General features: G+C 36.1%; 1 protein-coding gene across 1 annotated transcript; it reads right to left on the bottom strand.

Moving 5' to 3' along the window:
- Positions 1-1,904: 1,904 nt before the first annotated feature.
- Positions 1,905-14,706, bottom strand: Cnep1r1 (CTD nuclear envelope phosphatase 1 regulatory subunit 1). Its single transcript, XM_026392272.2, has 6 exons — positions 14,595-14,706; positions 13,445-13,516; positions 10,506-10,579; positions 7,039-7,148; positions 6,861-6,915; positions 1,905-3,251 (listed from the first exon to the last, which is right to left on the bottom strand). The coding sequence occupies exons 1-6, from the start codon at positions 14,617-14,619 to the stop codon at positions 3,210-3,212; spliced, it is 378 nt and encodes a 125-aa protein (XP_026248057.1). The 5' UTR covers positions 14,620-14,706; the 3' UTR covers positions 1,905-3,209.
- Positions 14,707-15,471: the final 765 nt, after the last annotated feature.

Raw genomic sequence — 15,471 nt, 5'->3', positions numbered from 1 at the left:
CCTAGCAGGAGAGGGGAACCACAGAAGTGACAGTGAAGCTAGAGGTTAGAGCACATTTGTAAACTGAGCCAACCACAGTGTGGCAGGGCCTAGCTGCTACAGAAAACTTTTTATTTTTTTTATTTTTATTTTTTATTTTTTTTAAAGAGAGAGTGAGAGAGGAGAGAGAGAGAGAGAGAATTTTATTTATTTTTTAGTTCTCGGCAGACACAACATCTTTGTTGGTATGTGGTGCTGAGGATCGAACCCGGGTCGCACGCATGCCAGGCAAGCGCGCTACCGCTTGAGCCACATCCCCAGCCCACAGAAAACTTTTTAGACAATGCTCACATACGTTGGCAAAAAATCTCCAGGACTGTATTTGTGACTAATTGTATAACAGAATATTTTTAGTTTCTGTTCTGTGGAAAGTGTAAAGCATTCCATCAAGATTTTTAAAGCACATTTAAAAATGTTGGTTATCACAATTAAAATGTTGCAAAGTTACAACAATTATTTTTAGTTTTTTTACTTTGATGATTTGGTATGACAAATAATCTTACAGAGAACGGACCCTCAGCCACACAGCTTTAAGTGTTTTACATGAATGAAGATTTCAATACTTAGAATAAACTTGGAAAGACTGGCATTAGGGCTGGAGTTGTGGCTTAGAGGTAGAGTGCTTGCCTCAGTGCGGGACTCTGGGTTGGATCCTCAGCACCACACAAAAATAAATAAGTGAAATAAAGGTATTGTGTCCCAATTACAACTAAAAAATAAGTATATATATAAAAAGACTGGCATTAGACCTACATCCTATATATCCATCTTCCTTTATCTAGGATATTGGTATTATGGCCATTTAATAAATGAAGAAACTAAGGTTACATAATTTGACTTGTTAGAAAACTAGCAAGCAGCAAACCTAATTCAAAACCCAGTCTGACCTATGGGCCTACACTCTTAACCATATTATAAAGACTCTTAAATTTATAAGTCAGAGATTTGAGTTTTGATGTTGGGAATTGAAACTGGGGGGTGCTAAACCACTGTGCATATCCCCAGCCTTTTTATTTTTGTTTTTATTTTGAAACAGGGCCTAAGTTGCTGAGGCTGGCCTGGAATTTGTGATCCTCTTGCCTCAGCCTCCCAAATCACTGGGATTACATATGAATACCACCATGTCTGGCTTGGCTATCTTTAAATCCTGGGAACCCAGAGTAAGGTCATCACAAGTCTGAGACTGCTTTCCCTACTTGTAAAATTAGAGAACTGTTCAACTGTAACTCTCCCAACAGCGTGGAAGGAGGGAGGAGAGGATGGAGGTGGTGTTAAGAAACACATGTGGCAGGGATCCTTGAGCCATTTCATCTGGAGCAAAATTTTTTTGGGAAATGAGATGTTCTGGTAGAAATAAAGTGAAGAAACTCTCTGGAAGGGTAACAGACTTTTTTTTTTTTTGGAGCCAATGGACTCCAAGTAGTCTGGCATCAGGATATACCTTTCAAGTGCATGCAAATGCATACAGGCGTATTTTTCTAGGGGAGAAGAGTCAAGATTTTTATTAAATATTCAAGAGTTCATAACTCCAAAAACAATTTAAGGACCTATAATGTCCCTCTTCAGCTTTATAGTCTTGGAGGAAACTGGCAATCTAAGTTTGTAAAAAGCAACATGAGAAAACCTGCACTTTCTGATTAAAAGCCAAATGTTACTAGGTTATGATTAATAAGACATATTAAAGGTAACAATAACCTAATAAATTAGGTACCTACAATTAATGCTTCAAATTTGCTCTACTGGATACAGAGTTAAGGTAAATTATCTCATTTAGAATTGGCCTTTATCTGATACAGTGTGTTTAAAATATTTTTTTTCAGAGTTACATACTTACAATAAAGCAAAGAAAAAAGTCTAATCACTAGTTATATATAAAGTATTTATTTTTATGCACATATTTACCTACAAAATTTACAGAAAATAAAACAAAGCATAATATATAGAATACCCTCTAAGACTTCTTAGGAGCAGAGGGTTTTATTGCTGCAGTTCGAAGAAAAAATTTTTTACATGTGAAAGCCAAGATGAATACATTTATGTTAAATGGCAGCCTTGTTAAAAAGTTTTTGTCTTATTATTGAAATTTCAGCTTTATGTTAAATGAAATTTAAAAGATTGCTCATGAAATAATTTAAACTTCCAAAATCTTCTATTAAACAGGTAAAAGGCACCTCCAGTACTTTAAAATATTTACAGCAATCCCAATAGTTTAATTTTAAGGGTTATTATAGTACATGTGGCTGTTATACATACACAGTATGTCATTAACGCTCTCTAAACAGTGAGAATTGTAGACTCTAGTTTGTGGCACTGCTCCTATGTTATCCTGGGAATGGAGCAGGACACTCAGTCACACCTGTATAGTACTAGTGTAACAGTATATCCACCACAGCATTCAATCCAATTATCTAAAGGGACGACTATCAAATCCCCAAACAATACATAATTTATAACTAAAATTGTACATTCAGAAGACTTTGGGTGTTCTTAAAATTCTTAAAAAAATATAAAGTATATTTAGCATTAAATGAAAACAGTGACCTGAAAAATATGACAATAGTTGTGAGAGGTCAGTATCTGGTTTAACAAAAATTGTCAAAACATCTATAATTTCTTACAACATAATGGAGATGAGTTTTCCTCAGTCTAAGCGGAATCCAATGTTTTTCCTGCAGTACAATTAAAAGAGGAGTCACGAATGAAAGGCACACATAATAGCTGGTTTTGAAGAGCTGTGGGGATGGCAAGCAGATGTTCCTGAAAACACTGGTGCAGGAGAACAAAGTCCACACAACATTTTCCTCTTTAACATTGGCATTGATTTGCTATTTACAGTAGTTTGCAAAAATACATTATAAAAACTGAATGAGGTTCTGTTTCTAAGTTTAACTTAGTAACATACATACATACTTCATCTGCAAAAATCTTTGCAGGTGCTGAAGTACTAAAGTGACACTAATACTGAACACAGGTAATCAAAGGTACCAAAGCACTGATAACTTGAGTCATCACCATCATCAGGATAATTTGGGTATATATTGCACACTTCTTGTCAGTTGTTCTATAACCTTCACATATCCAGCTGCAAAAGGAATCCTTTATGGCTTTTTGCTGTATCACTTATTTGAAGAAAAGACTGTTTTAGGTCCTATAACAATGAGTGCAGATTGTCATTGAACGTGAGGCCTAGGTTTCAAAATTAGTTTTCCTGTCTGTAAAAAAGAAAAATAATTTTTTTCAATATAGTTCTATTAACATACCACTATTTATTTATAAGCTTTAAAGGACATTTGCAGGAAATCAGAAATACTTAAAAATAGAAATACTTCTCTATACTTAGTCAATACTAAATAATTAATAGTTATGTCTTCAAAGTTTCCTTTTTGTGGACTGAATTATTACTTTAACACACATGCACAAAGTTCTGGGTTCAATTTCCAGCATCAGAAACATAAAAAATAAAACCACACATATACATCTTTATTTGAAGAACCTGCCCACTGGTTACCTAGAAACCAGCCAATCAATCCACTTGATAAAATGCCAAACTGGTACAATTTATACTTCTTACCAAAGTCTGACACAAAAACCATTTCTCCTTTCCAACTTAAAAAAAAAGTTTTAATTTCCTCACAAAAAAAGTAAAATGGTTTAGAACAAGGAACATTTACACACTGCTCTTTAATTATGTTTGAAATTTCATAAATAAATACTTTTTCCATTGTTTTATTCAGTATGCTGGTAAAACTGTGTAAGCTGAGTCAAGTTTACAAAAAAAATTCAATAAAAATAATAGTTAAGTGCATGTTACATAACCCAAACAATTCTGGGAATTTATCTTATGGAAACTAGATTCAAGTGCACAGATATACATACTATTAACAATGCATTTATTCAATATTTATCAAACACCTACTATGTGCCAGGCCCTGTGTGAAGTGCTGGGATCCAGTAATGAACTAGACCAAGTCCCCTACCATCATGGAGTTTAAGTTCCATCATAGAATACAAGCACATATAGTATGGAAAGTAGGGAAACTGTATGTCCAATGGGGGATTAAATTATGATTCATAAAAATGGGACAATATGCAAATAAAAAAATCAAGACCAAAAATGAGATAAAGGACCTGCATGTGATTATTGCCCAATAACTGGTGGTGAAAGAAGCAAATTTGAAAAATCTAGACCATATTCCTTTTATAAGTCAATAAGAGGGCTTGGGGAGTTAGCTCAGTAGAGGGTGGTTACTCACATGCATGAGACTCTGAGTTCAATCAGGAGCCCCCAGCACTCCCGCTCTCCAAGTCAATGAGAATATAAAACATGGTGGTTATCTTCACTGGTGAAATTTCAGGTGGTTTTAATTATTTTTATCTTCAGTTTAAATGTGTTAAACTGTATGGATTTTGTTTACCTCTTGATTCTTTCACTTAAATTTTGATCACTTAGTTTTTGGTAATTTCTTGATATTTTAGAATAATTTTTCCATTGTTTTACTGAGGCATAATTTTGATGCAAGAAAATGTGCAAAGGGCTGAGGGTATAGCTCAGTGGTACAGCATTTGCCCAGCACGTGTGAGGCACTAGGTTTTAGGCTCAGAGTGAACATACACCCAAACAATCAACAATGACCAAAGCAAAACAAAACAAAAAACAGAAAAGAATCTTGTAGTTTTGAGTTTGATAAACATGATGTTCATGTAGCCACCACTCTGAGCAAGCTATGGAACATTACCACCCAGAAAAATCCTCTGTGTCCTATTCCAGCCAATGGTGTCTATTCCCTACTCCACAGGGCCATAACCACTTTCAGCTTGGCCCGTATTTGATCTGTGAATAAACTAGATCACATGTCTTCTTTTGTATCTGCTTCTTTCAATGTATTTCTGAGTTTCATCCATGTTAATTCATGTTTCACAATTTGTCCCTTTTAAATACTGAGTTCCACTGCATGCATATACCACTATTTATTTATCCACAGGGTTAGCCTATTTTAAATCTATTTTTAATCATAAGATATTAATGCAATCCCATTATATATACATATAAAAAAATCAATACAGATACGCTAAGGCCATACTTTCTACCTAACTCAAATTCTAATTCTCTCCAGAAACTAATTCCAGCATGGGTTTATATTCACAAATATAAATAATAAAAATTTCATGTCTCATACATGAAAATATTTACAGGTGAAATGTATCACTTGGGATTTGTTTCAAAATAATCAGGAGAAGAATGTAGGCAAAGGAACATATAAAATAGGAATGGCTTTGAGTTGATTACTGACACTAGGTACATGGAAGCTCATTATACTCTTCTCTTTAATTATATTGGAACATTTCCTTAATTAAAACTTTAAAAAATGTATCATACTATACATATTGTTTGGTAATTTGCTTTTTACGCCTAACATTCTGTTTTGGAAATCTCCCTTAGATTTATTTATTTTCTAAGACATGGCTACATCACAGTCAATTTTACCACTCCCCTGTTAAGAAACATAGATTTGTTTCCATTTTTTCAGTACTGCAAAAGATGTACAGTTAACAACCTTGTATTTGCTTCCTTCTTTCCAAGTGCAATGGTTCCCCACCAGGTGGGTAGAATGGATACATCTGGAGGCCTAAGCCTGCACATTACAATTTATAACAATAATGAAAAGCTGCTCTCCAAAATGGCTGAACCAATTTAAATTCCCAACACAGCAATATATGGGTACATCCATTTTACCATTAGTAATAGAGTTACCAAGGTATTTAACTTTTGCCAATAAGACAGGTAAAGCAAATGGAACTATTTCACTTTGCATTTCCCTGATAAAAATGTCTAGTCTCATGCTGCCAAGGATGGCCCCAAATTCCTAAGCTCAAGTAATCTTCCTGTCTCAGTCTCTGGAGTAGCTGGGATTACAGGCATGTGACATTGTGACCAGTTATCAATGTCTTTTTAAACATATTTAAGACTTTAATCTATATGGAATTTAGTTTTTTTATTGATGCAAGGGGAGAGCTAAATTCATTTTATTCCAAATGAAGAGCCAATTCTTTCTCTTACTTTGAAATACTATCTTTTATCCTCTAATTCTAAAAAAAAAAAATGTGTGTTCAGTCTTTATTCTTCTCTATTGATCCAGCTGTTTTCTTGCCTTCTTGCCTTTTTTGTGGTGCTGGGAATGGAACTCAAGGCCTCATACATGCTAGGCAAATGCTCTACTGCTGAGTTACATTCCCAGCCCCCTCATGCTTCTTTTGAGTTTTTATTCTAATTTTATATAATGAACAAGTATTATTTAATTTTTTAAATGGAGGTAAAAAATACTTTTATAAATAAAACAAGCAAATAGAAGGTAACAATCAAAACCATGAGACACTTGTAATGCACTGGTCCTTGATCTACTGTTTAAAACACAGCATAGGCCATCTATCTATAGCCCACAAATTAATGTATGCCTTATTTTACAAAGATACTGAATACCACAAGATATAAACCAATATGTTTTGAGCTATTTGGGGCCAATATTTGTCATATTTTATTGAATCTAAGATGGCTTCAATTTTAGGACATATCACGACTGCATGCCATTAATAATGATTAAACTGTCAACTCTGCCAATTTAATGGATACTATTGATTATTACATGTACCTCAATTGTAGAGATATTAAAATGTAGAAAACTGTGTCTTAGAATCAACACTATAAGAGACATTCTATTAATTTCAGAGATAATTTATTATTAATAAAACGTCTGTTTTTCTAAAGCTAAACACTTGAGTTCTTTCATGTAGTTCTACAATTTTCTAACAAAAAGAATACTTACATCATCACAAGACATATTGTACTCTGCTAATACTGTTCGACATCGAGCTGCTATACTGAAGAAATGTGGTCAAAGAAAAATTTCTCATTTAAAAATAAGTTTCTAATAAGCACCTAGATAACCGAGAAAATGCTTTAGTTTTGTTCAGAGAATAAAGTCAATTGGTGGTAAAGGATACATTGACGGTGCAACTACTCTCTTGTGTATTCCAGCAAAGAACAAGCCTATTAGAGTGATACAGCTAATTGTGAAAAATGGATGATTCCATAATGACGTGAAGAAGGACACCTGTAAAAGAAAAGTGTGAAATATAAAAATGTTAAAATCTTAAGATATTGATTGCAACCTCCCCACTTGTACAGAAATAAATGTAGTATTTTTATTATCTAAAGTACAAGAATTTGATGACTTCCAATAATCCTAGTTATCTTTATTGCTACTCTGTGAAACTGAAAATGATGTGTATAAGATACACATATAGCCTCAATATAGCAAGACCATACAGCAATATCCAGTCTATTCATTTCAAATACTTGAACCATTACAAATTCATTCCTTTAATCAAATATTTACTAAATTCTGTGTTCAGTGAATGAAGATGAGGCCTGTAGTTAAATGTGATCTAGCTACTTTCCCTGTAAAAATTTCCTTAAGAGTGGGGCCAGCTCTGATATTCACAACCTGGTCCTGGTCAAGTCTCTAACCCCTGCCACACTTCCCCACACGTTACCTTCCCTAAGTGGCTAACTCTTACACACAAACCCTTATGGGCTCAGCTTCAGCAACACCATTCTTCCTCCAGGCAAAAAATCGAGTTTGGTTTTGAAACTACTGAGATTTTTAATGGTTACAGAATATTCAAGCAAAGAAAAAATGATTCATGGCTATCTGAATAAAACTAGAATTCAAGAGAAAGAAAAGACTTTTTTTAGATCTGAGTATAATCTCAGATGATAGTAGAAAATGGGACAACACACAATTCTAAGATATGCAGAGAGACAAGAGTTTAGGACCTACGATTAGAATAAGAGAGGGCATCTAAAACACATGACTGGGGAATAAAACAGGCTGAACAGAGAGAGAACAAGCATTTAAGAGAATCTAGGAGAAATCAAATTGGATCAGTTAACTAGATGGGACTAATAAATTCAAGCTAAGCACATCCCTACTCCACTTCAGATGTGTCCTATTTTTTTATTTGTTCTTTTAAAATATACATAGCAGTAGAGTATATCTGACATAACATACACGGAGTGTAACTTATTCTAATTAGAACCCCATTCTTGTGGTTGTACATATTGTGAAGTTTCACTGGTTGTGTAGTCTTACATGAACACAGAAAGATGAGTCCTATTTTTTAAGACAGCGAGAAGTAAACACGTGCACATTTCAAAACAAAGAAAAGCACCAGGTACATGGTTCAGCAAGGCATTATTAAAAAAAAAAAATCTGCCAAGTAAAGAGATGAAAAGCTGAATATATCAGGACAGAAGAAGCACCCCAAAAAGATGAGATCCTAACGAGAGGCTAATATTCCAGAGGAGTGTTTTCCTAAAACCTTTGAGGACAGTTTTGATTCCTGTAAGCCAGCTGTGTGGTCTGCACAGTTAGCAGATATAATGCTTTACTTTTTAATTTTAATTATGTCAGTCAGTTTTAGCCTCTTTTCCTCCATATTAACAATCAACTGCCTCCAAACAGCAGCTGTCCCCTTTGACCAGGCATCTGCTGCATCCCTTCTCTCACAGTCTCTTCCAGCTAGCATATGGCTTCTGCGTTTGCAACTCCTGCTTCAGTCACAACTGCTGGTTAAGACTCTTGTCAGGTCTGGGGTTATTAAATACTGAAATAAAAAGAGCCAACCCTAAGGCTAATGGTTATATTCTCACCTAATTTAGAAAATTATATTAACTACATAGTTTTGGTTCTATTTCAAATTACATTTAATTCTGTGTTTTATTAAGATCTCAACTAGCTGAAATCAGCTTATATTTTTTCCAATTAGAAGTCAGACTCATTTCCCAAGATAGATCTTTTTCAATCTTCTTGCCAGCCTCTTTCTACTCTCGCCCTAAAGATGAGTACCAAACGCAGACTTGAGATCAGAATTTTACAAATGAACACACAGGAGAGTTTCCTGTCTGCCATAAAACCCCTCTATTAACATAAAACTCCATCACCAACTCCCCTTACTTCCTTATCCTTTTATATATCCCCTTTGGTGAATAGTCAGGGAGACTACATGCTAAATAAACCCTGGCCACCTGAAATTCCATTTAAACTGATAACAAAAAGCCTTACTCTGTTTTTCTCTTGTATAACCTAAAAGCTTATAAACAAAATTACAAGAAGTAGTGTTCTAATTAGAGTTTAAGAGGGGGAGGGTGTACCTCAGTGGTAGAATGCTTCCCTAGCATATATGAAGCACTGGGTTCAATCCTCAGCACCACATAAAAATAAATAAATAAATAAAGGTATTGCATCCATCTACAATTAGAAAAATAAAAATAAATTAAAAATTTTAAAGAGGGGAAAGGGGTTTTTAAGATTTGTGAAAATTATAACATTGTTATTATCTAAATAAAATCTGCACTGGGGGAAAAAGTTCATGAAAAATTGAAGACTACTGCTTCTCTAATAAAAAAGCCAAAGTTTGAAATTAAGGCACAATATAGTAGAAAGAGGCAGAAATTTGAGAAACATTTTATCAGCTTTCATCAAAGAATGCTTCAAGAAATAACATTATGAAATCTGTTATTGCATTTGGTGTAGAAATGTTCTTGCACAGTGCCCAATGGGAGATTTCTTGGCATTTCCTATATTAAACTCCAGGCAGGAAATTTTTTACAGATAAATGCTGAGAAAGGAAAACTTTGCTAGCTCAAGGACTGATACATGTGTTCTCCTCACAGACAATGAAAAGAGTAGAATTAACCTGTGACTTCACTGATTAGGCAACTCAGATTAATTGATAACTCAATTCTGGTAATTGTATGGGGTTACATAGCCTATATACCAATAACCTGGTTTCCTTCCTGGTTTTGACCTCCTGGTCTGTTTTTTTTTTAAAAAAATACCTTTATTCCATTTATTCATTTGTATGTGGTGCTGAGGATTGAAGCCAGGGTCTCACAAGTTCTAGGCAAGCACTCTACCGCTGAGCTATAGCCCCAGTCCCGCTAATCAGGTTTTTAATCACACTTAGTTTGCTATTTTGTCATGTTTCCTATAAAATCACCCCAAAAGCTTTATGGGATGAAGAAAGGTATTAACAGAGATAACTCAGAAGAAAATATAATTTATAAAAGCTGGCACTGATGACACTAAATAAACAAATAAGGACAGAGATGTTCACACTGAAATAAACAAAAATGAGATGTAAAAAAATGGAAAATCTGTTCACAAACTCAGCAGTGAATTGAGAAATAACATAAATGGAGTAACATTTCTTAGGTCTTTTCCCTTGTAAATATAATTCACAACAGTCAAAGTTTTCCTTAAGCAAATTAATGTAGGGCATATTTTAATAGAATGATTAATATCATTAGTAGTAGTTACAGGTAGCATATTAATAATACTTTACAATTAACAAAGAACTACTATATCTCATTTAATCTACTAAAGATTTTAAAACGAAACTTCTACCTTTTGTGTCTCAGGATCTATTAACCAGTTCCAGGCACCAGTAGCTGTACAGACAGATACCACTATAAGCAGCACTGATGAAAGATAAACACGAAATTAGTAAGCAAATGTACCCTTAATACATGACACTACAACCACCAGTTCCTAATAAATGACAGTCAAGGAATGTAGCACTTCATTAAATGGAAAATTCATTGATTGGATTAAAGAATTAGGAGACTTGCCACAAGACCTTGAGGAATTCTCTTAAATATTCTGAACCTCAGTAATTGATAACAACTTCCTTATTAGTTAAAATTTATGAGAATGAAGATTAATGAAATTAAAACCAAGAATCCAGATGGTGAAACTTTAATATAAGATTCTATGTTATATAACTTTCACTGTGCTTTGTGTTGATTTTGCAGATCTGATAAACAACCAAAAACTTCTCATTTTTTAATGTAAACAAGCCAAACAAAGACTCCTTTTTGAATGCACTGAGAATTCTGTTTAAAGGGTGCTGCCCTGCAGACAACTGCCTGCTGTTGAATTAACAAAGGTCAGTGTTAGAAGTATGGAGTCAGTGTGGAGCAGACCAATCAATATCAGATTTCCCATAAGGACTTAAAGGAAAGTGAGCATAGAAATTACAGCTAGTTTAGAGCTTGTAAAAGGTTTATTTTATTTTAGAAATTCTAAATAGATCAGAAATAAAACTTAAGAATGAATGGTGTTACTAAAGAACTGTAAATGGGCATGAAGAGCTAGTTTATATTCTGAAGGTGAGGACAGCTGCATATCTTTCAGTTAGGATACATAAAACTTTCAAATATGCAGATCAAAAAAAATACTAAAACCTTACTTCTTCCAGAGTTGGAAGAGTTAAATTACTGGAAAAAATTAATAAAATCAAAATTTCAAATTTATGTTCTAAGCTAAAAGAAATTTCAATTTCTTTTTTTAAATGTGGATATTTTATTTTTTATTTATTCTAATTAAACTCAATTTCTTATGATTCTGTATTTCCAGAAATATACAATATCACCCAATTTTCTTCAAATGAAGTAAAACCAAAATTAAAATACCAGAAAGAACCTCATACACATGCTTTTTATTTGATTGGTGCATTAACCAAGCTGATGTCATTTATATTTCAGCACTGAGACACATGTCAGAGGAAGAGTAAAGTGTATTCATAGTATCATTTTATAAAACAGCAGCTTCATATGCATTTTAAAAGATTCTCAAATAACAGTGAAAGAAATTTTTAGGGGAGCAATTCCTAGTTAAACCAGAGAATATGATAAAATCATTACTTCAGGATTCTGACCAACCAGAATTGAAGTATATGATTAAAACTTCACAAATAGATCTAATAAAAATTTCACAAAAAATTCTGATGTGGGAGGAAAAACTCTTAACTTCAACATTTCTTTTTTGGTCCTGCAAACTAAGTTACAATTAGAAATGAATTGTGTTTTTGGGGTGCGGATATAGCTCAGAGGTAGAGTACTTGCCTAGCAAGCTTGAGGCCTTGGGTTCCATCCCCAGTACCACCATAAAAAAAGTATGACCTCAATGTATGCTACTGTACTTTCTTCTAGGCAGGAATTAAATTTCAATCGTGAACATCCAAGATATTAGCTCATTATGTCCCATGGTCTTATACGGAATTTGAAAACTTAGAACTTAATGAATTAAGACTGGTCCACAGCCAGCATGGTGGCACATTCAGTTATTAGAGAGGCAGGGACAGGAGGATCACTTGAGCCCAGAAGTTGAGACCAGCCTGGATAACATGAGACCCCACTGAAAAAAAGAACTGGTCCTAACACAAGTTAGCAAAGCTTTTTGTTTGATATCTCTTCACTTATGTATTTGTCCATATTTCCTACATAGTATTTTTAAATGGGGCAGTAACTATAATTCATTCAAATAATGTTTTGCAGCACTGATATTTATGAATAGATAGTAATAATGTGAATTGCTTGTATGGGTCAGGCTCCAAAGCAGTGCAACTATGCAGTAAAATTCAACTAAGAAATTTAATAATCTTGGCAGATACACACTAAATATTATGATTTTAAATTTTTTGATGCTGGGGACTGAACCAAAGGCCTGGCACAAACTAAGCACATACTCTACCACTAAGTCATAAGTTCCAGCCAAAATGTAGTTTTTCTTTTTCTACTACTGGGGATTGAAACTGGGGTGCACTACCACTGGGCTACATTCCCAGCCCTTTTCATTTTATTTTGAGACAAGCTTGCTAAGTTGCTGAGGTTGGCCTCAAACTTTTGATCCTCCTGCCTAGGCCTCTTGAGTTGCTAGAATTACAGGTGTGTGCCACTCCATCAAGCTTTTTTTTTTTTTTTTTTTTTTTTTGAGCGCTGGGGATTGAACCCAGGAACAGTCTACCACTGAGCTATATCCTCAGCCCTTTTCATTTTTAGATAGGTTCTCATGATATTGCTCAGCTGGCCTTGAACTCTGAGTTCTCTTGTCCCAGCCTTGGTGGTAGCTGGGATTACAAATTCACTCCACTGTACCCAGCTGCCTTTTCTTAAAATTTATTTCAATACTTTGTAGGCAAATTGTAAAACTGTTAAAAAGGGTAATAAAATTTGTATTACTTATGTTCTTATCTAAATAGTTATAGTATCTTTTATAACAAATTAAAGTGTATGTATTTTTATGGAAAAATTAAAATTCACCCATAAAAAATATGGTGTTCTTTTAGAGTAGCCAGTTATAATGTTCCTTTTCTTAAATATTTCTTTGTAATGCATTGTTTGTGATGTTAAGTAAAGTTTAAAATTATTTAAAGAAAAATCTTATGAATTAGTAAAGCAAGCATTTGTTAATCAGAAGTTTTATGTAAAAGCAAATCAGTCCTTCTAAGGGATAAAAGGTCAACTATCAGTTTATCCTCCCATACAAAACATTGAGGAACTTACTTCTCCAACGTCCAGTGGCAGGTTGCAAACAATGAATATATTCAGTAAGTCTCCTCTCGAAAGCCTTGAGATCTAGGTAAAAAGATTTCGGTTCTCTAATTAGCCTTCCAACTATTTTTGAATCTATCAAAAGGAAATTTTAGATAGACTAAGTGCTTCAGATCTCACACACCAACTTATGTGTATCACTGCACTGTTTGTTTACTGTAACAGTTTTAACCACGTGACAAAAACACTAGATTTCCAATTTCACGTTGAGGAAATTGGCTGGTTCACTTTTAGAGGCTTCAAAAACTGGTAGGTGGAAAATCAGCAACTTCAACGGGCACCAAAACCTAAGGGCGGAAGGCTGCAAATCAAAGAATTAAAAAGAAGTTGTCGAGTTCTAATTCTCTTGGAACCAAGAACTTTCTACTAGAACACCACCAAAACCTTCCAGGACTGCCATTATCCGGTTGCGCCTTCTAAGTCTACTTCTTTACAAGACTTATTGACACTTGTAACGTGTGTGTGCGTGCATATGTATGTATGTGTGTACGTGTGTGTGTGTGTGTGTTTGTGTAAAGACTCTAGCCTTTATCCTTATCCCTCTGCAAGGGTTACAAGGTGATCTGGGCGGCACCATCAAAGCGCCTACACCTTGCTCTAAGACCGGGCGCCCGAGGTGCTTGCTCTGAAAAGGAGGTAGGGTTTCATTTCCACGCTGGTGTTTTTAAACCTTCAGACCTCGAAGCACTTCCTAACCCCGAAAGTTACCGGAAACCACGGAACCAACGAGGGATTCAGCTCTCAGCTCGTGAGGTTATCGGGTATGGAATGAAACCGAGTCAGCACCCCGTAACCTGCGAGGGGCAAGCGTTCGCCAATGAATAGAAAATAAAAGTACAGCCCTGCAGGAGCTCCGCGGTCCAGGCCGGGGTGGCCGGGGTGGCTAGAGAGGGGGCGCGGGGGAGGAGAGAGCTGACGCGCCGCCCCCGGCGTGGGGCCACCTCGCCGGCCCCTGCGCACCCCCAGAAGCTCCGGGCCGCATCACTCCATCCTCCACGGCCTCCGCTGTCCGAGGGGGGGGTCTCCGCGACGCCGCCCCCACCCCCGAGCCCCGCCGGTTACCGGGAGGAGCCCCAGCACCATCCTGGGTGACCCGCCTTACCTTCCGCCTGCTCCAGCGAGTTCATTTCGGGCGGCAACTCCGGTCACCGCCGCTGCCCCGTCCGCATCGCAGCCCCGCGGCCCCCGCCCGGCCCACAGCGCCAACTCCCACCTCTAACCGCTCCCTTCTACCCCTCCCCGTCGCACCGCCCCTTACCTAGATCCGCTGCGCTCATTGGGTACCTCTGCCCGACTCGCCAACTAAGACGATTTTCTATTGGCTAATTTTCGCACTAGCCTCGGGATCCAGCGTTGGACGGTCAGCCGGAGGGACCAAGAACTGCTGGAGGCCGGACTGATGTAACGCTGATGCCGCCTCCTGCCCCGGGGAGGAACTGCAGGTTACCCGAATCGTTTCGTTCATTCTTACACTCCTTCCTAATTCCCCGCTTGCTTCTTTCATTCATCAAATAGCGATGGATCGCCCACTACCTTCCGGGCAATATTCTGGTCGGTATCGAGGGATATAGAAATCCACAGGTTTTCCCCTCCCCTCCAGGAGCTCAAGGAGAAATCAAATATGTACAGAACTAGGTAGAACTCCAAATGGTGGATTCTCTTAATTATGGCACCTCTTTCCCAGATACCCAACCCTTTAAGCATTTCTTTCTTGCTTTCTTCTGACGTCACCTATCTTTTATAAACCATAAAGAAATCTCAATATCTATAACTTTAAAAAAGATCTGTAAGGGGTTGGGTATATATATATATATATATATATATATATATATATAATTTTTTTTAAAGAGAGAGAGAATTTTTTAATATTTGTTTTTTTTAGGTATCGGTGGACACAACATCTTTGTATGTGGTACTGAGGATCGAACCCGGGCCGCACGCATGCCAGGCGAGCGCGCTACCGCTTGAGCCACATCCCC

The sequence above is a fragment of the Urocitellus parryii genome, chromosome 15 (genome assembly GCF_045843805.1).
Source record: "Urocitellus parryii isolate mUroPar1 chromosome 15, mUroPar1.hap1, whole genome shotgun sequence".
Classification (NCBI taxonomy): domain Eukaryota; kingdom Metazoa; phylum Chordata; class Mammalia; order Rodentia; family Sciuridae; genus Urocitellus; species Urocitellus parryii.
Note: the sequence above shows the minus strand (reverse complement) of the source record. Positions and strands in the feature narration are given on the sequence as shown.

What these genes read in the sequence shown, in the direction of transcription:
- Cnep1r1 (XM_026392272.2), bottom strand. Translation starts at nt 14,619, where the DNA reads ATGAACTCGCTGGAGCAGGCGGAAG. An exon ending in TGCCACTGGACGTTGGAGAA is followed by an intron (nt 10,580 to 13,444) that starts GTAAGTTCCTCA and finishes ATCTTTCATCAG; the next exon opens with TGCTGCTTATAGTGGTATCT. An exon ending in AGAGTAGTTGCACCGTCAAT is followed by an intron (nt 6,916 to 7,038) that starts GTATCCTTTACC and finishes ACATTTCTTCAG; the next exon opens with TATAGCAGCTCGATGTCGAA.